At 43.7% G+C, this 18036-nt stretch overlaps 1 protein-coding gene across 1 annotated transcript; it reads left to right on the top strand.

Annotated features, from left to right (window-relative positions):
• The first annotated feature begins 2578 nt into the window (after positions 1-2578).
• On the top strand, positions 2579-17645 carry CYP46A1 (cytochrome P450 family 46 subfamily A member 1). Its single transcript, XM_072337638.1, has 15 exons — positions 2579-2762; positions 6481-6558; positions 6821-6902; positions 7407-7480; positions 8161-8247; positions 8902-9040; positions 9630-9740; positions 10434-10590; positions 10932-10994; positions 12085-12157; positions 12561-12645; positions 14406-14516; positions 14772-14860; positions 15663-15729; positions 16148-17645. The coding sequence occupies exons 1-15, from the start codon at positions 2629-2631 to the stop codon at positions 16301-16303; spliced, it is 1506 nt and encodes a 501-aa protein (XP_072193739.1). The 5' UTR covers positions 2579-2628; the 3' UTR covers positions 16304-17645.
• The last annotated feature ends 391 nt before the right edge of the window (positions 17646-18036 follow it).

The raw sequence follows: 18036 nt of genomic DNA, 5'->3' as shown, positions 1-18036 counted from the left end.
AGAGGTAGGGACAAGACCTGCAAATGTATTTTGTGATCGTTGCCCTTTCTGCCAGCCTGCAGAGGGGGAAAAAGCACACAGGTGGGTGCATGCCAGCACAGCAGGGTGTTACCATGCTCATCTCGACTCTTTCCAAGCTTAAAATATAGATATATTTTATATATCTATATATCTTTATGTATATAGATATATAGAGTTCTAACTCTTAGCATTTGTCAGTCTGATCCCCTGATATCTAAATGAGCATGTACAATTCAAAGCACAGAAGTGCATCTACATTTAAATAGCTGATATGCCATCTGCACTTTCATAGGGTTCTTACTGGTAGCACTTTTTGTCATTTCAGAATGCATTTATATACCTGGATGGCATGTAAATTGAGCTGTAGGTAAGCTGATCAACCCTCTTGCTACATTTCAGCATGCTGCTACATCAAGTTGCAATGCATGCTTAAGGCATATGTACTGCATTACCAAGCACGGTGGCCTGTAATTAAATAATGCTGAAGCCATGACTCAAGGCCATAAGATCCAGGAGTAGCAGTGAGTGACACTGGCTCCAGTACAGCATGCACAGAGAACGGGCCAGGGGACCCCACTGTTCACAGTGCCATGCAGTTTGTCCTTGCTGTACCTCCCCTACCAGCCTCTCCTCCAAGTCTCACCAGTCAGTGCTTTCGTCAACCTGTTGGCATCAGTTCAGATGTCTGAGTGAGGCCCTGCTACACATCCATCCTGCTCTGCTTGCCTTTGGCAGGGCACTGCTCAGCTGACTGTGAACCACAGAGAAATTCAGCAATGCTAGGAGAAAAGCAGTCCCAACTATCAGTACCTGATCCTCTCGGAGAGCTGCCAAGAATCCCCTCTAGATCATCTTGGCATGCGTGATGCATTCACTCCCCTAGGTAATTTCTGATATAAGTATACATTTTTCTATTAGAAGATATCTAAGCATTATTTATTAACAACTGCATGCCACTTTTAAGTTTCAAGGATTTACAGTCAGTTTTTATCTGTCAAACAAATAAGACCACCAGCCCATGTGATGCATGTCACTACCTTGCTACCTTGTGCTTGAATTTCCCCAGGTTTTTCTCATCTCAGTTTTAATCTGGGGCACAGGTGCAGCTCTGCAGCTGCCTCAAGCAGTCAGGAAAGCAGTTAGGATGGAAGTTATCAACTTCTTTTAACAATGTTGCAGTAAATAGAGACACTATTTTTCTGGACAAAAATCTCCAGTGTTCAGCCAGGTGTGAGCACTGATACCAAGTATCTCTTTCTCAGGGGCATTAACTGATTGCAACACCTGAATCCTTGGTCTGTCTTCATTCAGCATTAAGAGCCTTGACAACTACTTTCTAGTCCTGCACAGGAACATTGTATTGACTGAGGAGGATATACCTGCTCTGCCAGAGCTGGAAAACTGCTGGCACTGCAGCATTCGAGGGCCATGCTCATAGGCATGCAGAATATACTTCTGTCTTTAGATATTTTAGAGCCAGTGGTAAATCGAGCTGCAATCCTGCAGCAGGAAAGCTGGAGAATATGTATTTTCTCTACTGAGTTTACAATCCTTGGAGCAGAGCACTGTGTACTATTAAAAGTAAACACTTATTTGCCACACTATAGTGACGGTGTGAGATGAGGCAAGAGGCAAGTAAAGGAGCAGAGATAGTTATTTGTCTTAGACAAAACATTTTGATATTTCACCCTCTGTGTACCAAAACCTGTATGTCTGCAGTAGAGACCCCATGCCATGAGCAAAGCTAAATCCTGCCAACAGAATGTTACGTGTAGGATTTCTTGAGGCCTGGTGGTAAAGCCAGACAGATGGACTGAGAGCCCCAAACAGCAGTCAGTTTTCAGATCCCACCTTGACAGTGTTTCCAACCAGGAAAGGAGGACATCACACGTATTCCTGCTGCACATGGATGAAGCATGTTGCTTATGTTAGCCCCAGACCCTACAAGTTCCATATGGACCTTTAGGCAGGGGGTGAGGAGAGGTACTGATTTAATCACCACCTGCACTGGAACGGTAACATACAGCAGACGGAGACATTTAACAATAAACTTAAAAACACCTAATTTAGAGATGCATTTGTTGGCAACTTCAGGCTGCCTGGGGATCCCTAGCCTTCTAGCTAAGCACTGGGGCCTCTCCCTGTCAGCTGCTTTCAAGCAAGGTACAAGCAGAAATTTTGTAACCAGAAATATTCTGAGTGAACTCGAATGAACCTTACAGATAATTATCTTCATCACAAAGCCCGCTGAGTGGCTTTGGGTTTTGTTAGCTAGCTTCAGTTTCTAAGCACGTTCTCTGGGTGATGCCGTCCTTGTGACGAGCTATTTCTTTCCCACTGATTGGTATTCACGTTATGAGATCATAACGTACACTGCCAGACCAAATGGAAAGTTTAGATCTTTATTTCTTCCTGAAAACAGAAGGTTATAACATCCCATTCATCATTTCAGGTTGTTGCCTGAAACCAGAAAAGCCCTCGTGCTCCTGACAGGCTGCCTCAGCTCAGGCGTGGAAGCAGTTAACAGCCAGCAGCCTCCGCCCAGCCCAGGGCCGCTCCGTGCCGGCGCCACCCCCGCTACAGCCGAGCACCGAGAGGGCGGTGAGCATGGCGGTGTGGGGCGGGCTGCTGCTGCTGCTGGCGCTGCTGCTGCTGCTGCTGCTGGCGGCGGTGCTGTACTGCTGCTACGTGCGGCGCGTCCATGCCGCCTATGACCACATCCCCAGCGCCCCGCGCGAGAGGTAAGGGCCGGCCCGCCGCGCTGCCGGCCGCCATTTCCCCTCGCCGCTGTGTCTGCAGGCCGACAGCCTGCCGAGGGTCGGCGCCTTGCTGACACGGCAAGGACCGGCTTAACGATCAGCAGTTTCGAGTTGTGCGTTCGAGTTGTGCTTTTTTTTTTAAGGACGCTGAGCAAACAAGCTGTAGCAGCCGGCAGTGGTGCAGCAGGAGCTGGTGTGTGGGAATGGCACTTTGACCAACGTCAGCAAGAAGCCTTACACCAGTACTCACATAAGCAGCCCTATGGGGAAACCGGGCCTGGCTGCTTATCTCCATAATTTCAGGAGAAAATCTACTTCTGTAATCACGGTCAGAAATTAAGATGAGAGTTAGGAGGGAGCCTGTCAGATCTGAATCTGCTTGTCCTCATCTTGGGAAGTGAGTTCACATCCTGAGATAATAGCAGTTGAGTAACTCTGTGGCTGTGACTCTTCTTCAGGATTTGAGGCTTGGTTGTGGTGATAGAGGTGAGGACCCTCCTCAGGAAGGTTGCTAGCACAGATGTCTCCATACAGGAGCTTGACTATCTCTTGAGCTTCCAGTAATCATAGAATCACAGAATAGTTTGAGTTGGAAGGGACCCTTAAAAGTCATTGGTGAAGTACCTGAGCAGTGAGCAGGGACACCTGCAGATAGATTGGGTGCTCAGAGCCCCATCCAGCCTGTCCTTGAACAACTTCAGGGACAAAGCATCCACCACCTCTCTGAGCAACCTGTGCCAGTGCTTCACCACCCGTATAAAAAACTTCTTCCTTATATCCAGTCTAAATCTGCAGTCTTTTAGTTTGAAATCATTCTCCCTTGTCCTGTCACAACACGCCCTGCTTAGAGAATCTGTCCCCTTCTGTCTTGATAGCTTTCCAAAACTATGAATGGTCACTGACTGTGCAAAACCCCCATGTCGGTACCAGCTGCACAAACACTTCCACTGCTAAATACCCAAGGGAAGATAGATCAAGTAACTTTAGCTCTGAAAAGTACGTCATAAAGAAAAGCAAAACATGGTAGTGATGTAACCTAACTGGGAGCTAGGTGGCTGTGAGAAGATGGGGCCAAACTCATCTTTGGTGTGCAATAGACACAAGTTGCCACAAGAGAACTGCCGGTTAGGTATGAGGCAAAACTTCTTTACCATGATGTAAATTGGAGAGATGTAGATTTGAAGGCTGGGATATTATGTGGATAAAAAATTGATTGGATGGTTGTCACCAGAGGGTTCTTGTCAATGTTTCTGTGTCCAGATGGAGTCCAGTCAAGAGTGGTTTCCTCCAGGGGTCTGTCCTGGGACCAGTGCTCTTTAATATATCAGTGATGTAGACAGTGGGATTGAGTGCATTCTCAGCAAGTTTGTTGATGACACCAGAGTGGTGCAGTTGACAACAGAAGGGAAGGAGCACCATCCAGAGGGGCCTGGGCATGCTTGAGAAGTGGATACATGAGAACCTAATGAGAAATTAGATGTTCAGAAGAAATGTTTTACTCAGAGTATGGTGAAGCTCTGGCACAGGCTGTGCAGAAAGGTTGTCAGTACTCCATCCCCAGAGGCATTCAAGGCTGGGTTAGATGGGATCCTGGGCAGACTGATCTAATGGGTGGCAACCAGCCCACAGCAGGGGGTTGGAACTAGGTGATCTTTAAGGTTCCTTCCAACTTAAGCTGTTCACAGCATCAGTACAAGTAACTGGATAAGGCCCTGAGCAGTGGTAATATAGCTCTGGCCTTGGGAAGGGGACTGGATGGTGGCCTCTAAGGATCCTTGCTAATCCAAATGGCTCTGATTTTAGTTCCAAAATTGGCTTCATCCAAACGTTAACACTTCTCAGATGAGGATGCCCAAAGGCTGGCTGCTGTCAGCAAAGCTGCACCCCAGCCACTCATTGCACAGCCTGCATCTTTCTGAGGTGTTACTCTGTCCCAAGTGACTTTTCCTTTGTTCTTGTCTCCTTCCTTTAATAAAAGCTTAAGAAAGCTTTGTTTCAGGATGAAGTACAACAGGATCTTTGCAAAACCTCAGACTATGTCTCAGCTCTTACAACTGCATAATGACAAGATTATGTTAACACCCTTGATTTCCTGGGCTGATTTAGTTTGTCAGAGCTAACACAACACATCTCTACACGAGGCTTGTGCATGAATGGCTAAAATAGTGAGTCAGAATGGCTTTGTGTCATTTCTGTCCTGTGAATCGTAGAAGCATAGAATGGCCTGGGTTGAAAAGAACCACAATGGTCATCTGGTTTCAACCCCCCCTATTATGTGCAGGGTTGCCAACCATCAGACCAGGATGCCTTGAGATCACACTTGGAAAGCATTGAGAGCTAGAGAAAAGGTTGTCTCTTTGACAGTTTGCTTTGTGGCAGAGTTCTATTAGGAGGAAATGGAAAAAAGGATTTCTTCATAAATGTATGTTTTTTGATGGCAGTGCCACGTAACTATATATCCCAAGCCAAGCCCTTGCTTGATTTTATCATGGCATGCTGTAAGTAACTTCCTGTTACTGGATGAGCATTCTGTGCTTGTTACAGCACCTAACTGACTTGGGTGTTGATGTGGTCAAGGACAAAACATCCCTGAGAACTCAGTTGTCACAATTCCCTGGTGACAGAAGAGCCATGAGCAGGACTTTACTTGATATGCTACAGGTAGAGAGCTCTTCCCAGAGCTTTGGCAAGCAAAGCACTTTGTCTTCTTACACATTTTTATAGACCAGATAGAGTGGAGGAATCAAGCAAGAGAAGGATTGAAGGTTTCTGTAGATGTTACGTAGCCTTGTTGAGTGCTTGTTATTTTAAGCGTCTGCTGGTTCCAACAGAAATAAAACAAGAGCCTGTTTTTCCCCTATAGCTTGTTTGTACTGAAGAGGATGATAGCATGGCTGGCTGTGTCTCAAATGGAAAACAGATCTCAAGCACAGCTTGCTTGATTTGAAGAGGAGCTTGGCCAAATCTTCCTTCAGATGTGTGCAAAGCCAGTGGGAATTTCCTGCTCAAATTTGAAGGAAGAAATTGGTCTCTGACTTTTGAATACAACTATTGTAGTTGGAGAATTAACCCTTTTATTCATTTCTTTCAGTTTCTATATCAATCAGTGCATCCTATGTTTTTTTGTAAACATTTCATAGCCTTGCTCAGAAAAAAAAAAAAAAACACCCCAAAAAAGCCTGCTGTGGGCATGCAGCTGGGCAGGACTTTATTCTGTCTCTACATCAGTCCCCCTGGCTGTGCACCAGAGTTCCCAGCTTACCTAGGTGCTGGCTGGATACTGGCACATTTATGTGTTATTTCTGCCTTTCCTTACAAGGAGAAAGAATACAACCAATGCATATTGCATCCACTGAGTAATCAGTCTGTATGCTGAGTAATTGGCAAAAGAGCATGTGGGGATATAAAGGAATGCTGAAATGGAGTTAGTTTTGCTCCTCATGCTTTCCTTAGCAAAGAATCTTGAGCATGTCTGAAAAGCATTTTACTGCTGTTTCTATTAAAAATAGAATGTCTACCCAGAGCAAGCATCATTCCAAATCATTCTTTAAATCATTAGATTGCAGCAAAATGACTGCGTCTTGAATCTCACCTCACATCCTTCCACAGTCTTCCTTCCCTAAGTATCAGTGCTGAGCACTGCAATCTGTACAAAACCCTTCTGGCATCCCCATGACACTCTTAACTTCATTTTCTGCAGCTTTATATTTGGACATCTGCCAATCTTTTGGAGAATGATGAAGAAAAAGGAGTTGCTACATGATCTCTTTCTGCAGTGGTAAGTTGGCACACATCAGTAGGTTAGACTTGAGTAGTCCTGTATTAAATTGGGAAAATAAGACATGGGGACATTGAGTTATATACTTGTCGTCATTGAGAGCGTAGGTAGCATGAATGGATAGAGAACACTGATATTTCTCTTAGTGGCTTTATTCATTCAAGTCTGCACTAGTGCCCTGTACATGCTGCTTTGGTCCTTTGAAGCTGGTAGGTCTGAACTGTATTGGTGTTTTGTACCATTTCCTTTTCTTTTTTTGTAGGTCAAAGAAATATGGACCTATTATACGGGTTAATGCCTTTCACAGAGTCTCAGTACTGATTTTGAGTCCTGAAGGAGTGAAGGTACTGCAGAATAAAACAGAACAGACAGTGGGAATCAGCCCCTTCCTCTAAAAAGCATAATGTCTGATTTGGAGCAGCATGGTCCAGCTAACTTGTACCTTCTGGGAGCACAACTCTGCCAGCATATGAAAGAGAAGTGGCCTGAACTTTTTATTTTCTTGCTCGATCAGTTGATTTACTCTGTCACTTTTCTTGAAACTTCGGATATAGCGAGCATCCTCAATTTCTGAAAAGCAGACTATCCACGAGAGCCTAATATCTCAAAAGAACTGGCACAGGGAGGCTGAATCTTTGTAATAGTCGCAGAGGTAGCTTTCAGGTCACCAGGCAGAAAGTGCTACAGGCATGCAAAGCAAGTTATCAACATGGAATCTGAGGAATCGGGGCACACCAAATAATTCATGTAGTCTTCAGACTGAGTGTGTGAATGTGTGATTGGCTTTTGATGTTTTGTCTGGGAATTGAATAGTGCTCGGTACTCAACAACCTGAAATTTTATTTCAGGAGTTCTTGATGTCACCAGAGTACCCAAAGGACCGCCTGGTGTACAGCCGTATCTTCAACCTGTTCGGTGTGAGGTAGGCAAAAAAAACCACCTGAAGCAACTCTATGTCAAAATAAGTGAAAAATTAATAAAGACACAGGCATGACTCTTGTTTTGAGTTGGCCTATTAATACAAATGATTAACATCATTCCAGATGTACTTAAGCAACAAGTGCTTATTAAATTACGCTGAAAGTCTATATGGCAAACCAAACATCTTCCCGATCAGGCAGGAGGTTGTGATGGATGTTGTTTGCCTTGATCTTGTATTTTTTCCCCTGTAAGTGGTCAGTTAGTCTCAGAAGAGTTTTCTCAAGACCGTCATCAAACTTTTCACTTGAACAACAAACTTTCATTTGAATGCACTCGAGTTTCCAGTTCCGAAGCAAAATGGAAGATGGGATGTTTTGCTGTTATCTTGATGCTCCTGAAAATAGAATAATTCAGTTACATGAATTATTTGCATTAGAGTTGTTTTTCAGAACCTGCGCAATGAATCAGCATCCTGTTGGACTCAGCAGTCCACACATACCATCAAAACATAGGTACAATTCAGTTGTATCCCACAACGATGCATTCTAAGCAGCAAGATACTTCCTGCTTATGGGAAAAATACAAGAAAGTAGATGTGGAAGAGTTTTTGATGTAACCTGACCGGTTTGGGCTGTCTCCCTTGCTGAAAAGTGTTCCTTCCCTTGTTTTCCTGAATGCTAGGTTTTTGGGGAACGGCTTGGTGACTGATCGCAACTATGAGCATTGGCACAAGCAGCGGAAGGTGATGGATCCGGCTTTCAGCAGAACGTAAGGCAAAAATCTCTGAGATCATCCTTGCCCCTACTGTACTTCCATGATTGTTAATGTTGATGGATTTTTGATATGTAGAAAGAGAAAACCCACTTAATGTCAAAATCTTATTTTATATTGAGTATAAGGCACTCTACAATGTTCCCAGACGTACCCTGTGGGAGTGATGCCCACATAAGCTCAGTGATGGCAGGGAGTTCCCAGGGTCATGTATGTGGGAATGCTGCAATGGCTGCTTTGTCCCATTTGAAACCTCAGATATTTGAAGTGGGCAGGCCTAACCGTTCACCTGTCTGAGTGATTCCCCGTGGGAGAGAGAGAGATTGCTGTGGTCTGGTTTGCTTGTCTGTACAAAATAAATGCATTGCATTTAGGATCTGGAGGTTTGTCCATCTGCCTCAACATGCTCAGGCCAAAGCTCTTTGCTGTGACAGCTGTTATTTACATGGTAGGATAGAGCTGGGCGGCTGCAAGAGCACATTTTGTCAGTTCTGATTTTTAAAGCACTAAGGCAAATTTATTATAAATCTAAGGTTCAAACAACATGAAATACATATATATCTTTACAATTTCCTGTGGAAAATGATAATTCTGCCTGAGCAAAGATGTCCTCCCCAGAGCCCCCATCACTCGTTTTTATTAATTGTTCAGCTACCTGATTGGTGTGATGGAAACTTTTAATGAGAAGGCAGAGGAGCTGATGGAGAAACTAGAGGAAAAGGCAGATGGAAAGACAGAATTTAGCATGCTGACGATGATGAGCCGGGTGACTTTGGATGTCATTGCAAAGGTACCAGCTGTCTGCTTTCTTGTTTCCTCTGCCGTTAGCAGGAGGGAATGAAAATGATGGGATCAGGAACTGGAGCCAGGGTACCTTTACCCAGGAACACCCCAAGAAGTGAGGCAGTAATTGTGACACACCCATTTCAGGCTGAGATGTAGGAAAGGAAAATTAGGAAAGGATCTGTGTTGCGTAAGAGAGGCCAGCAGCATGCTGCACAGGAGGCGTTTTGCAGAAGCCCTTAAACCTTGTGACTCCCATCCCTCCAGACTAGAAGGGCACACTGCCGTTTGTTCATGCGTGTAGATTGTATTACTATATGTCAGCGTGAAATCTACCTTGCCATGGCTTTTCCCATCTTTATGCGAAGCAGTTAAGGAATAATTGGGAGTAATAACAAATATGAATTCCCCTTAAAAAAGGAGAAAGCCTAATCTAGATATCAGCCTTCCCTCACAGACTGCTGCAGGGCAAAACCTGGCCTGAGGCATTTTTTTGGGAAAAGACAGCAGTGCGAGGCAGTCCTGCTTTATCACGACAGCTCTGCTGAGCTGGGAGGATTCAGCAATTGGCTGCTTTTTCCTTTCCCTCCCCTCAGGTGGCCTTTGGCTTGGAGTTGAATGCACTAAAGGATGACCGGACGCCATTCCCACATGCTGTGACCATGATCATGAAGGGAATGACTGAGATGCGCATCCCCTTTGTGAAGGTCTGTGTGCTTCTTGCATCCATCCTCTGTCTGCATGTCCATCTGGAAACCGCCTCTGTATGAGGCTGGAGTCGTGTGTGGTCTTTATCTTACAGGGTAAACATCATCAGTAGTTTGCTTCACTTCTATCATTCTGTCTTCTACCCACCTCCCTCCCACTGTTTTCTCTTATATGCTTTTACACTTTCAAGCCCATCACTGCAAAAGTTGGGAATTCCTTGCTGTTTGCCCAAGAAGCACTGCAGCCTTCATGCAGGGTGGAAGAAATCTGAATTTCCTTACCATAAAAAAAAGTATTTAGGGTCAGTGTTCATGTGCTAGGATATTATGGGTGAAATCTGAAACAGTTAACCTCTATGGTTTCTCAAGAAAGCTGTGATTCGGATTTTTAGAGGTCCCAGCTTCCCTTTTGGATCCAAAGGGTGGATTCTCTATTGTATGCTGCAGTTTCTTTCCTCAATTTTGCTCACAATGCTTAAAAACATTAGCCCTGACAAGGCAGGATGTCAGCATGCACAGACTGAAGTAGTTCTCATTTTAGTCCAAACACTTCACTTTAGGAAAGTTCACTTTGTTCTGCAGAGAGCAGATGCTTTGGTGAAAAATGTCAGTGAGGTGCTCATTTAAAAAATAACACTGTCAATGTTTTTACCAGTAAGAGGAATAAAAAGACTAAATAAATTCTGTATTCAGTACACGCCAGGAAAGCAGAAAATGATAAAGGAGGTTCGGGAGAGCGTGCGGCTGCTGCGGCGTGTGGGCAAGGAATGCATTGAGAAGAGGAGGGAAGCCATTCAGAGTGAGAAGGAAATGCCAACGGATATTCTTACACAGATACTGAAAGGAGATGGTAGGAAGCTCATTGCTGTTGAAGTTAGTTTGTCTTTGGCTTGCTTTTCTTGATGTTTGGGAAGTCTTAGTTTGGGGATGTGAACTTTGTGACTCAGTCTTCCTTTACTGTCATCAGGACCGTGTGTGTTTTTTTAACACTGAAGAGTCATAATGTGACCTGTTTAGAAAATACCATTTCTTGACATTAGATCAAATACTGATCACAGGTCACCACTGAGTAGCTGTCTCCTTCCTAATCCATCTCAGGAAAACATGTTCAAAGTAGGGCAGAGTGTCCTGACTCTTCCAGCAGGAGCACAAAGACATTTCCTAATCTCATTCATTTTTCTGTCTTGACAGCTCTGGAGGAAACTAGAGATGATGAAAACATTCTGGACAACTTTATCACTTTCTTCGTTGCGGGTTTGTAGCTGCTTTAATATTTGGATATGTTGTGTGGGAAGCTATACTCAATCTTGTGCTGCCTACACAACTGTTACTGGTTTTGCTCAGTCCTTGTGTTGCTGTTGTGACCAGGAGTCACTTGGTTGGAAAACAGGATCATTATATTGATGTAAGAGCAGCTGAGCAAAGTCTGAAAAGAGCACTTATTTTTCTCATAGTCAAATGATGTTTTATCCTTGTTCTGTCATACTAGCGTAGTGAATGAAACCAGGCTGTTGTTGCAGGGAACAGTTCTGCCTACTGTGGTCTGAGGCTTCTTTGTGTAGTTTTGGCCCTTCCTTCTCGTCTCCTGCTAAATCCCACTGAAAGCATCTTAATACGTTGCATGCATCTTTGCATCACTTCACCCACATAAACAAATGCCATTCTTGCTGTAAGGGTATTATTCAGTGCTAGCCAGGAGAGGTCAGTGTCAAGACTATCAGGAGAAACAGAGGCCAAGATAGCGTGTGAGCTAAAGGACGTAGAAAAATTGATCTGCACATCAGTAGGATTTAGGTGACGTGACATGAGATGGCATTTTTCTTTCACAAAAAAAGGCATTTTATAAACAAACACATCTTCATAGAATTCTGTTTTCTGGAGTGCTTTAAAATAATAAGCATCCCTATTGAAAAAACGTTAAACATACCTACATAAAGCAAACATTTCAAAGACAGAAGCTCTGTTTTCCTTCAATATCAGTAAATAATTGCTTCTCAGTAGGGTTATGTGTCCAGTAATAGGACAGTGACTGAATCATGCAGACCTCTTGTGAGTGTCAGCACTGATCTTGCTGATAGGCAGTTTATAACCAGGCAATCATGAATGCAAAAACTACAGCCATGAATTGATCAAGATAGCTGGTATTTTTAACAGTTGTGCTGTGTTATAATTCTTTAGAGGTCTTTATCACATCCCTTTTAGTGTTTCATTTAATTTCTTAAATACTTGAAATTCATTGTTTGGGGCATGACTTTTAAAGTGTCTTGTTGACAATAACACAACTAGACCTTCTTACTATCATCTTATTATTTCATACCTTTGAACTGATTCTTTATGCTTCTAGGTCATGAAACCACTGCCAATCAGTTGTCATTTACAGTAATGGCACTGTCTCAGCATCCTGAAATAATGGAAAGGTATGTGTACTCTCATTCACTGTTGGTTTCATGGTGAACCTAATTATATGGGTTATTAAAAACTTAAGATAAATTCTAGCCTCCTTTCCAAAAGAGACAGATTCATAGTTCAGGATATCTGACATTTGAAAACAAGCTGAGGGATGAATTATTTCAATTCCACCTAAGTGATTTTTTTCAAAGCTGGTCCAGGGTGCTGCCTGGTTCCATTGTACTGTGTGCTCATTACTGCATCCTGATATAAGGCTCAGGTTCAGGCAGGCTGGCTGGGAATCAGTGGGCATTTTGCCCAAGGATGAAAGTCAGAGTCCAACTCAATGTCTGGAAAGTAAAAAATGTACTTTGTCAGTTTGCCTCACAAGAAATGGGTGTCTGCAACTAACGTTTTATAATTTCTCTGCAGAGTTCAAGCTGAAGTGGATGAAGTCCTTGGTGCTAAGAGAGACATTGAGTATGAGGATCTCGGCAAACTGAAGTATTTATCACAGGTACTGTAGGAGTGAGGTAAGATACCAGTCAGAGCTGTTTGGTAGCACTCCTGCCATGTCATGTGACTGCCAAGAGGAGCCCCATACTTTAAGATTTTAGGAGCAACACCAAAATGAGCAGCTGATGGCATTTGTCCTCGGAGAGTAAGCAAGCAGGTAGAGAGCTGTCTGCAGCAGCCCAGCCTTGATGGGGAGGATGCTTCTAGGATTTCATTCTGAAACCCCAGAATTCCTTTGCTTCTCACTTGCATTATTACTAAGCAGGGAGCTGGAGTGGAGTTGCTTAATTCCTGCATGTTTAAGCTGAAACTGTAGTCATATTTTAAGAAAGGCTTGCAATCTAGAGCCCAATCTTTGCATAAGTCCCACGCAGTTCCCAAAATCTCAGTTCTATTTTTGTTTGATTGCTATTAAAGCATTTCCAACTATGATCTCACCATAGTGCATAAACCAAGTGAGGTTTGAAGACTTCCAAAAATATTGGCTAGGTTTTTTTGCAATTTCAGTTTTTTATTTTTCAGTTGTTAAAACTTCTTTGGTCACTGAGGGGGAAAAAAAAACAAACCAAACCAATGTTTGGTCCTAAAAGAAATCTTGTGTGTGGAAAGTTGGTAATGAACTGTAAAGCCAGGGCTTGGCTACTTGCCAGCATTTGTGTTGAGTATCCTTTCTTTTTTACAAGATGAGAGATACCAGTAACCCTCGGGAGAGGCTGAATAGACAGTCCTGACAACTACTCCCCTTGCTTCCATTTCCCTGTAATTTTAGTAATCTACTATCGTTGCTTTTCCCTTAAACTGCCCTGTGGAGACTCATGTTTTCCATTTCCTGTCCCTCAAATTGCTGTGCTTTGGTGGTAGATGAATTCAAATACATTTCTTGTAAAGAAAAGACATCACTGTGCGCTTACAGAAATCAGCAGGTTTCTCCAGGCTTGTCCAAATGTCATCACAATTACATCACTCCAATTAGGACTAGGTATCTAAGCCTTTCAGTGTTAAGACAGATTACATGAAGGCCTCTCAAGGCAGACAGTTTATTTAGCAGAACAAGCTTGGATCTGTACAAGCAAAGTCACAGTCACCATTAGTCAGAGAGCTAGTCTGCCTGTGGAGGATCAGAGACCATGGGACTCCTCTCTTGTCATTCAAGCAATTTTGGATCCTTTTGTCCATGCTTCTTTTTCATTCATTCATTCTTGCATACCCACTGTTAATTGCATTTGCAATGCGATGCTAATGTGCGCTGTTAATTAGGCCTCACTTTCATGAAATAAGCCATTCTTACAGCTCAATGCCATCAAAAGAAATGGTCGAGTTTCACTTTTTTTTCTCACTGTTACCTATTCGTTATTTTTTGCCAGGTTGTTTTTGTCACTTTGGTGCTGTGACCTGGCACAGCTCCCTGAGCACCAGAGAAAGCATAAAAGTGGGAGCAGGAGTATGGCGCTGAGAGCAGGAAGGAGGTGGCAGCAGCCACCCATGCTGGTGGCAGCAGCTCTGAGCACAGCTCCTCGGGTGCCTGAACTTCATTCGCTCTCAGATACTCCCTTTGAATTTCCTTCCTAGTAGTATTTCACCTGGTTGTTTTCCCAAGTTTAGGTGTTAGATTTGCTGAATGTACAGTGCTTGCCACTTGTTTCTTTCTGTAATTTCTATGTGAGTGATAAGAAAGAGCCAGAATGAAAGGCTATAGGAGTAATTAATTTTGTTTCTGCACTGTATTAACTGACTGACCTCTCATGCTTTTTGCTGACACAGGTTCTGAAGGAATCAATGCGTCTGTACCCACCTGTGCCAGGGACAGTACGCTGGACAGGGAAGGAGACTGTCATTGAAGGTGTCAGGATTCCTGCGAACACAACACTAGTTGTAAGTCTTGAAGTAGCATCTCCCATCAGCAGCTCTTAGCTTAGATCTACATGTAACAGTATCAGAGCCCAATGTACTCCCTGACCACTCCTACTGACCATTCAGTGAAATTTTGTCTGGAAATCAGATACGAATTGGGACCCTGTGTTGGTTTTGCTTAGGGGGTGCAAGATTGTTGTGCTTTTGCAGCTGTGACAGCAAAGAGTCATTTTCTGTGAGCTTCTGCTGACTAATGCAGATCTACTTTCTTGGCAGTTCAGCACATATATCATGGGGCGGATGGAAAGGTACTTCAAGGATCCACTCTCTTTCAATCCAGACCGATTTAGCAAAGATGCGCCTAAGTGAGTTTCTTTTTACTTCCAGACTATTATATATGTAATACTTAATATCTAATACATCAAGGGGAAGTAAGCAAAGGAAAACTTTTCCCATTCCTGACAGTTAACACTGAAGCTTTATTCAAATGCAAATGGAAAACAGCAATGTACAACTTTTGTTTAGAAGTTCATTAGACCACACAGAACTTTGTAAAGAAGACCAATGCTAATGTTATTTAACATTATGTTAACGTTAATATTTAATATTTATGTCATTTAATATTTATGAGGTCAAAACTAGATTGGGACAAAGCCAGGCTGAGTATTTGCTGTAATGCAAAACAAGGATTTAATGCATGACAACCTTTACCCAGGGAGTTCGAAGTGGGTGGTAGCGTGATGGAAATATCAGGACAGTTTGTTCTGAAGCCCTTACATCTAACTACTCTGTGGGCCAGGAGCTTTATTTCAGATGAGAGCTATTCTGATCTCCTGGACCAAACACCCCTTGCTTATGTGGTTCAGACGTGCATGCAGGAGCAGCAGTTGGATGAATCGCTGTATCCTCATGATAGTCTGGAGAGTGTTTAGGGTGTGCTTGAAATACAGCCTAGAAATAAAGTTTGTATGCAGCAATACTCTGTGAGCTGAGCCAGTAGAGCACTATTTAGAGCACTGTTCAGAGCTCTGCTGGCTCTGAACCAAACCATTTAGATTTGGAGATTGTCTTGACAGTTCAGCTGGGCGGGGTGGCACTCAACCATTACCTTGCTGTAGCACTGAAGTTTTTTTTCAGAATGACAGTTTTGATTGTTCTTTTTTGTAGGCCATATTACTCTTATTTTCCATTCTCACTGGGACCCCGCTCCTGTATTGGGCAGGTGTTTGCACAGGTGAGCACACCTGTAGTGAGGTTCTGTTAGTGAGCCCTGGGCCAGCTTGTAGTGTAGTGGTACTTTGGCCCTACTGATAGTGCACTAACCCTCTGCCCTTCAAAGGGAAGGTGCCCAGCATGCCCGTGACAGGGGACATATGTACCTTGCAATCAGAAATGTGCTGTGACTTTATCTAAGCGTTGGTGCTCAAAATCATTATTAATATGGTTGAATCACCAAACAGAGTTCATACATAAACACAAGGACACAAGGGAAGCTCCAGCTGACTGTGTTCTTCCTTCCCATTCTCACAGCTAAACTGCATTAATAAATCTGTATTGACAAAGCAGTAAGATATCGCACACTAAATTTCAACAGCTGCTGTCAAATCTCTATTTGCTGTCAATGATAACGAGTTTGCTTTTCTTCTTAACAGATGGAGGCTAAAGTGGTGATGGCAAAATTGCTGCAGAGGTTCGAGTTCCAACTCGTACCAGGACAGAGTTTTAAACTCTTGGACACTGGAACCCTTAGGCCACTAGATGGAGTAATGTGTAAGTTAAAGCCGAGGAGCTCTCCTGAAGGTTTTTAGGTGTAGCCATCAGGAAGGGCAGCGTGAAATGGGAGTGGTTGAGTTTCATCAGATGTTGAAGATTTTTCCCACTAATCAGAGGTTAGATTTTTCAGGCACCTTTAGGTGGTTGCTAGACAGAAAAAAATCCTAACTTCCTCATCATTTACTGAAGAAAACCTCAGGAAATTTGCTTTAGAGATGTTTGGAAATCTTTGACCCGGAAGCATGCCTGGGATTGCAAAGCATTTTGTTTTCCTGGGGCACTCTGGTTCTTACCAGACTTTGAAATGGACATCCTCTCACTGAAGTATCCCTGGGAATACACAAACCTGAGGTCATATCCCAGCAGATAGCTTCCACTAATGTTACTTACATCACAACATGGGCTAAGTAAGGCCTTGTGTGTGGATTTCTGTTTTTATACAATGAAAAAACACTGAACACAGGTCTGAACTTAGAAAGAAAAGTTTGGAGCCATTCTCCTGGTCAAAACAATTTTCCCATCTCTGCTCTGAATGAGAAGAATGATTGAGAGAAGTGATTTGAAACAAAAATCAGACACTGTGATCACTAATTGTCCCTGTTGCTTCTGCCTCGTTTTCTTCAGTCTCTTCTACTTCCAGTAATAGAGTGCTAGATTCACAATCCAGGCAACACTGTTCTTCTGGGGAGAGGACTTGGGTTCACTTTGCCCTGCATCATTTCCCCATCTGGCTCACTGTGAAGCTACTCTGGTGCTTGGACCGGATAGCCTCATAGCTACAGCAGGGCTGGAAGTGAGTGCCTAAAGTCAAATGCTGCTTAAACTGATTTTGCCTTGAAGAAATGCATGAGCATCCTGAGCCAAAGGCAAGAGAATATCTTGCAGCTGCCCCGAAACTGCTTGCTCTGGGCTGGCTATCAGCCTGGCTCCACTGTGGGAAAAATGATACTGTGAAAATCCAGAAATACATGGATGCCTAAAGTGAATTTAGGCATAAAATCTGCCATGAAGTGAAGGGAACTCAAGACCCTTAGCACTGTTGGTGTTGACACCTTTTTGAGAGAAAGAACTCAGAGCGTACACTGTCAAATTTCTGTGTTGGGTTCCACACCAGGAGAGTGACTTCTTAGAGAATGGTCTGGTTTGCTTGTGTTGTGCATCACCTCGTTCAGACCAGCAGAGGGATAACGGGCCATTAAGACCAGTGCTGCTTTTGGCAACATCAGCAATGCTGTGCTGTATACTAATATTACTTCTACCCAGAGGTAACAGCACTGCTAGAGCTTTAGGCTGCTTGTAGACCAGCTCTGCAATCCCTTTGGTAGAAATCTGCTCGTATTCTCTTATGCATTAATAAAACCTGATGTGGAAACCCGAGGACTTTCATCTGGATGTGTGTGCTTGGAGCAGGTTTTAGGGTGCATGATACGCAATGCCAGTGGGGTTAGGTGTGCAAAGGGCTGGGTTTGGGGATATCTAAGGGAGGGATGGATCTTGGCAGTGCTGGGGGCCCTGAGGGAGCTGTGAAGGGGAGTTGTGTGTCCTGCCATCAGCACACAGACCAGCTGGCATGGGATTCAGCTGCCTCTGCCCTATGAATGAGTTGGAATGTGTTAGGGGCAGTAAGAAACACATTCCCTTCTGCTCCCCTTCGTAATTCAAGGACTCGGGGCAGATAAGGGGGTAGTGCCACGTTAATGCCCTGCAGCAAACCCCAGTGCCATCCAGCTGCCCAGGGATGGCTGCACAAACCTTCCTCCTGTCCCCC

This window comes from Excalfactoria chinensis, chromosome 5 (genome assembly GCF_039878825.1).
Source record: "Excalfactoria chinensis isolate bCotChi1 chromosome 5, bCotChi1.hap2, whole genome shotgun sequence".
Lineage (NCBI taxonomy): Eukaryota > Metazoa > Chordata > Aves > Galliformes > Phasianidae > Excalfactoria > Excalfactoria chinensis.
Note: the sequence above shows the minus strand (reverse complement) of the source record. Positions and strands in the feature narration are given on the sequence as shown.

Excerpts from the sequence above, each read along its gene's own strand:
- CYP46A1 (XM_072337638.1), top strand. The coding sequence starts at position 2,629 with ATGGCGGTGTGGGGCGGGCTGCTGCTGCTGCTGGCGCTGCTGCTGCTG. Across the intron at positions 7,481-8,160 it reads TTCAACCTGTTCGGTGTGAG|GTTTTTGGGGAACGGCTTGG; the intron begins GTAGGCAAAAAA and ends CCTGAATGCTAG. Across the intron at positions 10,995-12,084 it reads TATCACTTTCTTCGTTGCGG|GTCATGAAACCACTGCCAAT; the intron begins GTTTGTAGCTGC and ends TTATGCTTCTAG.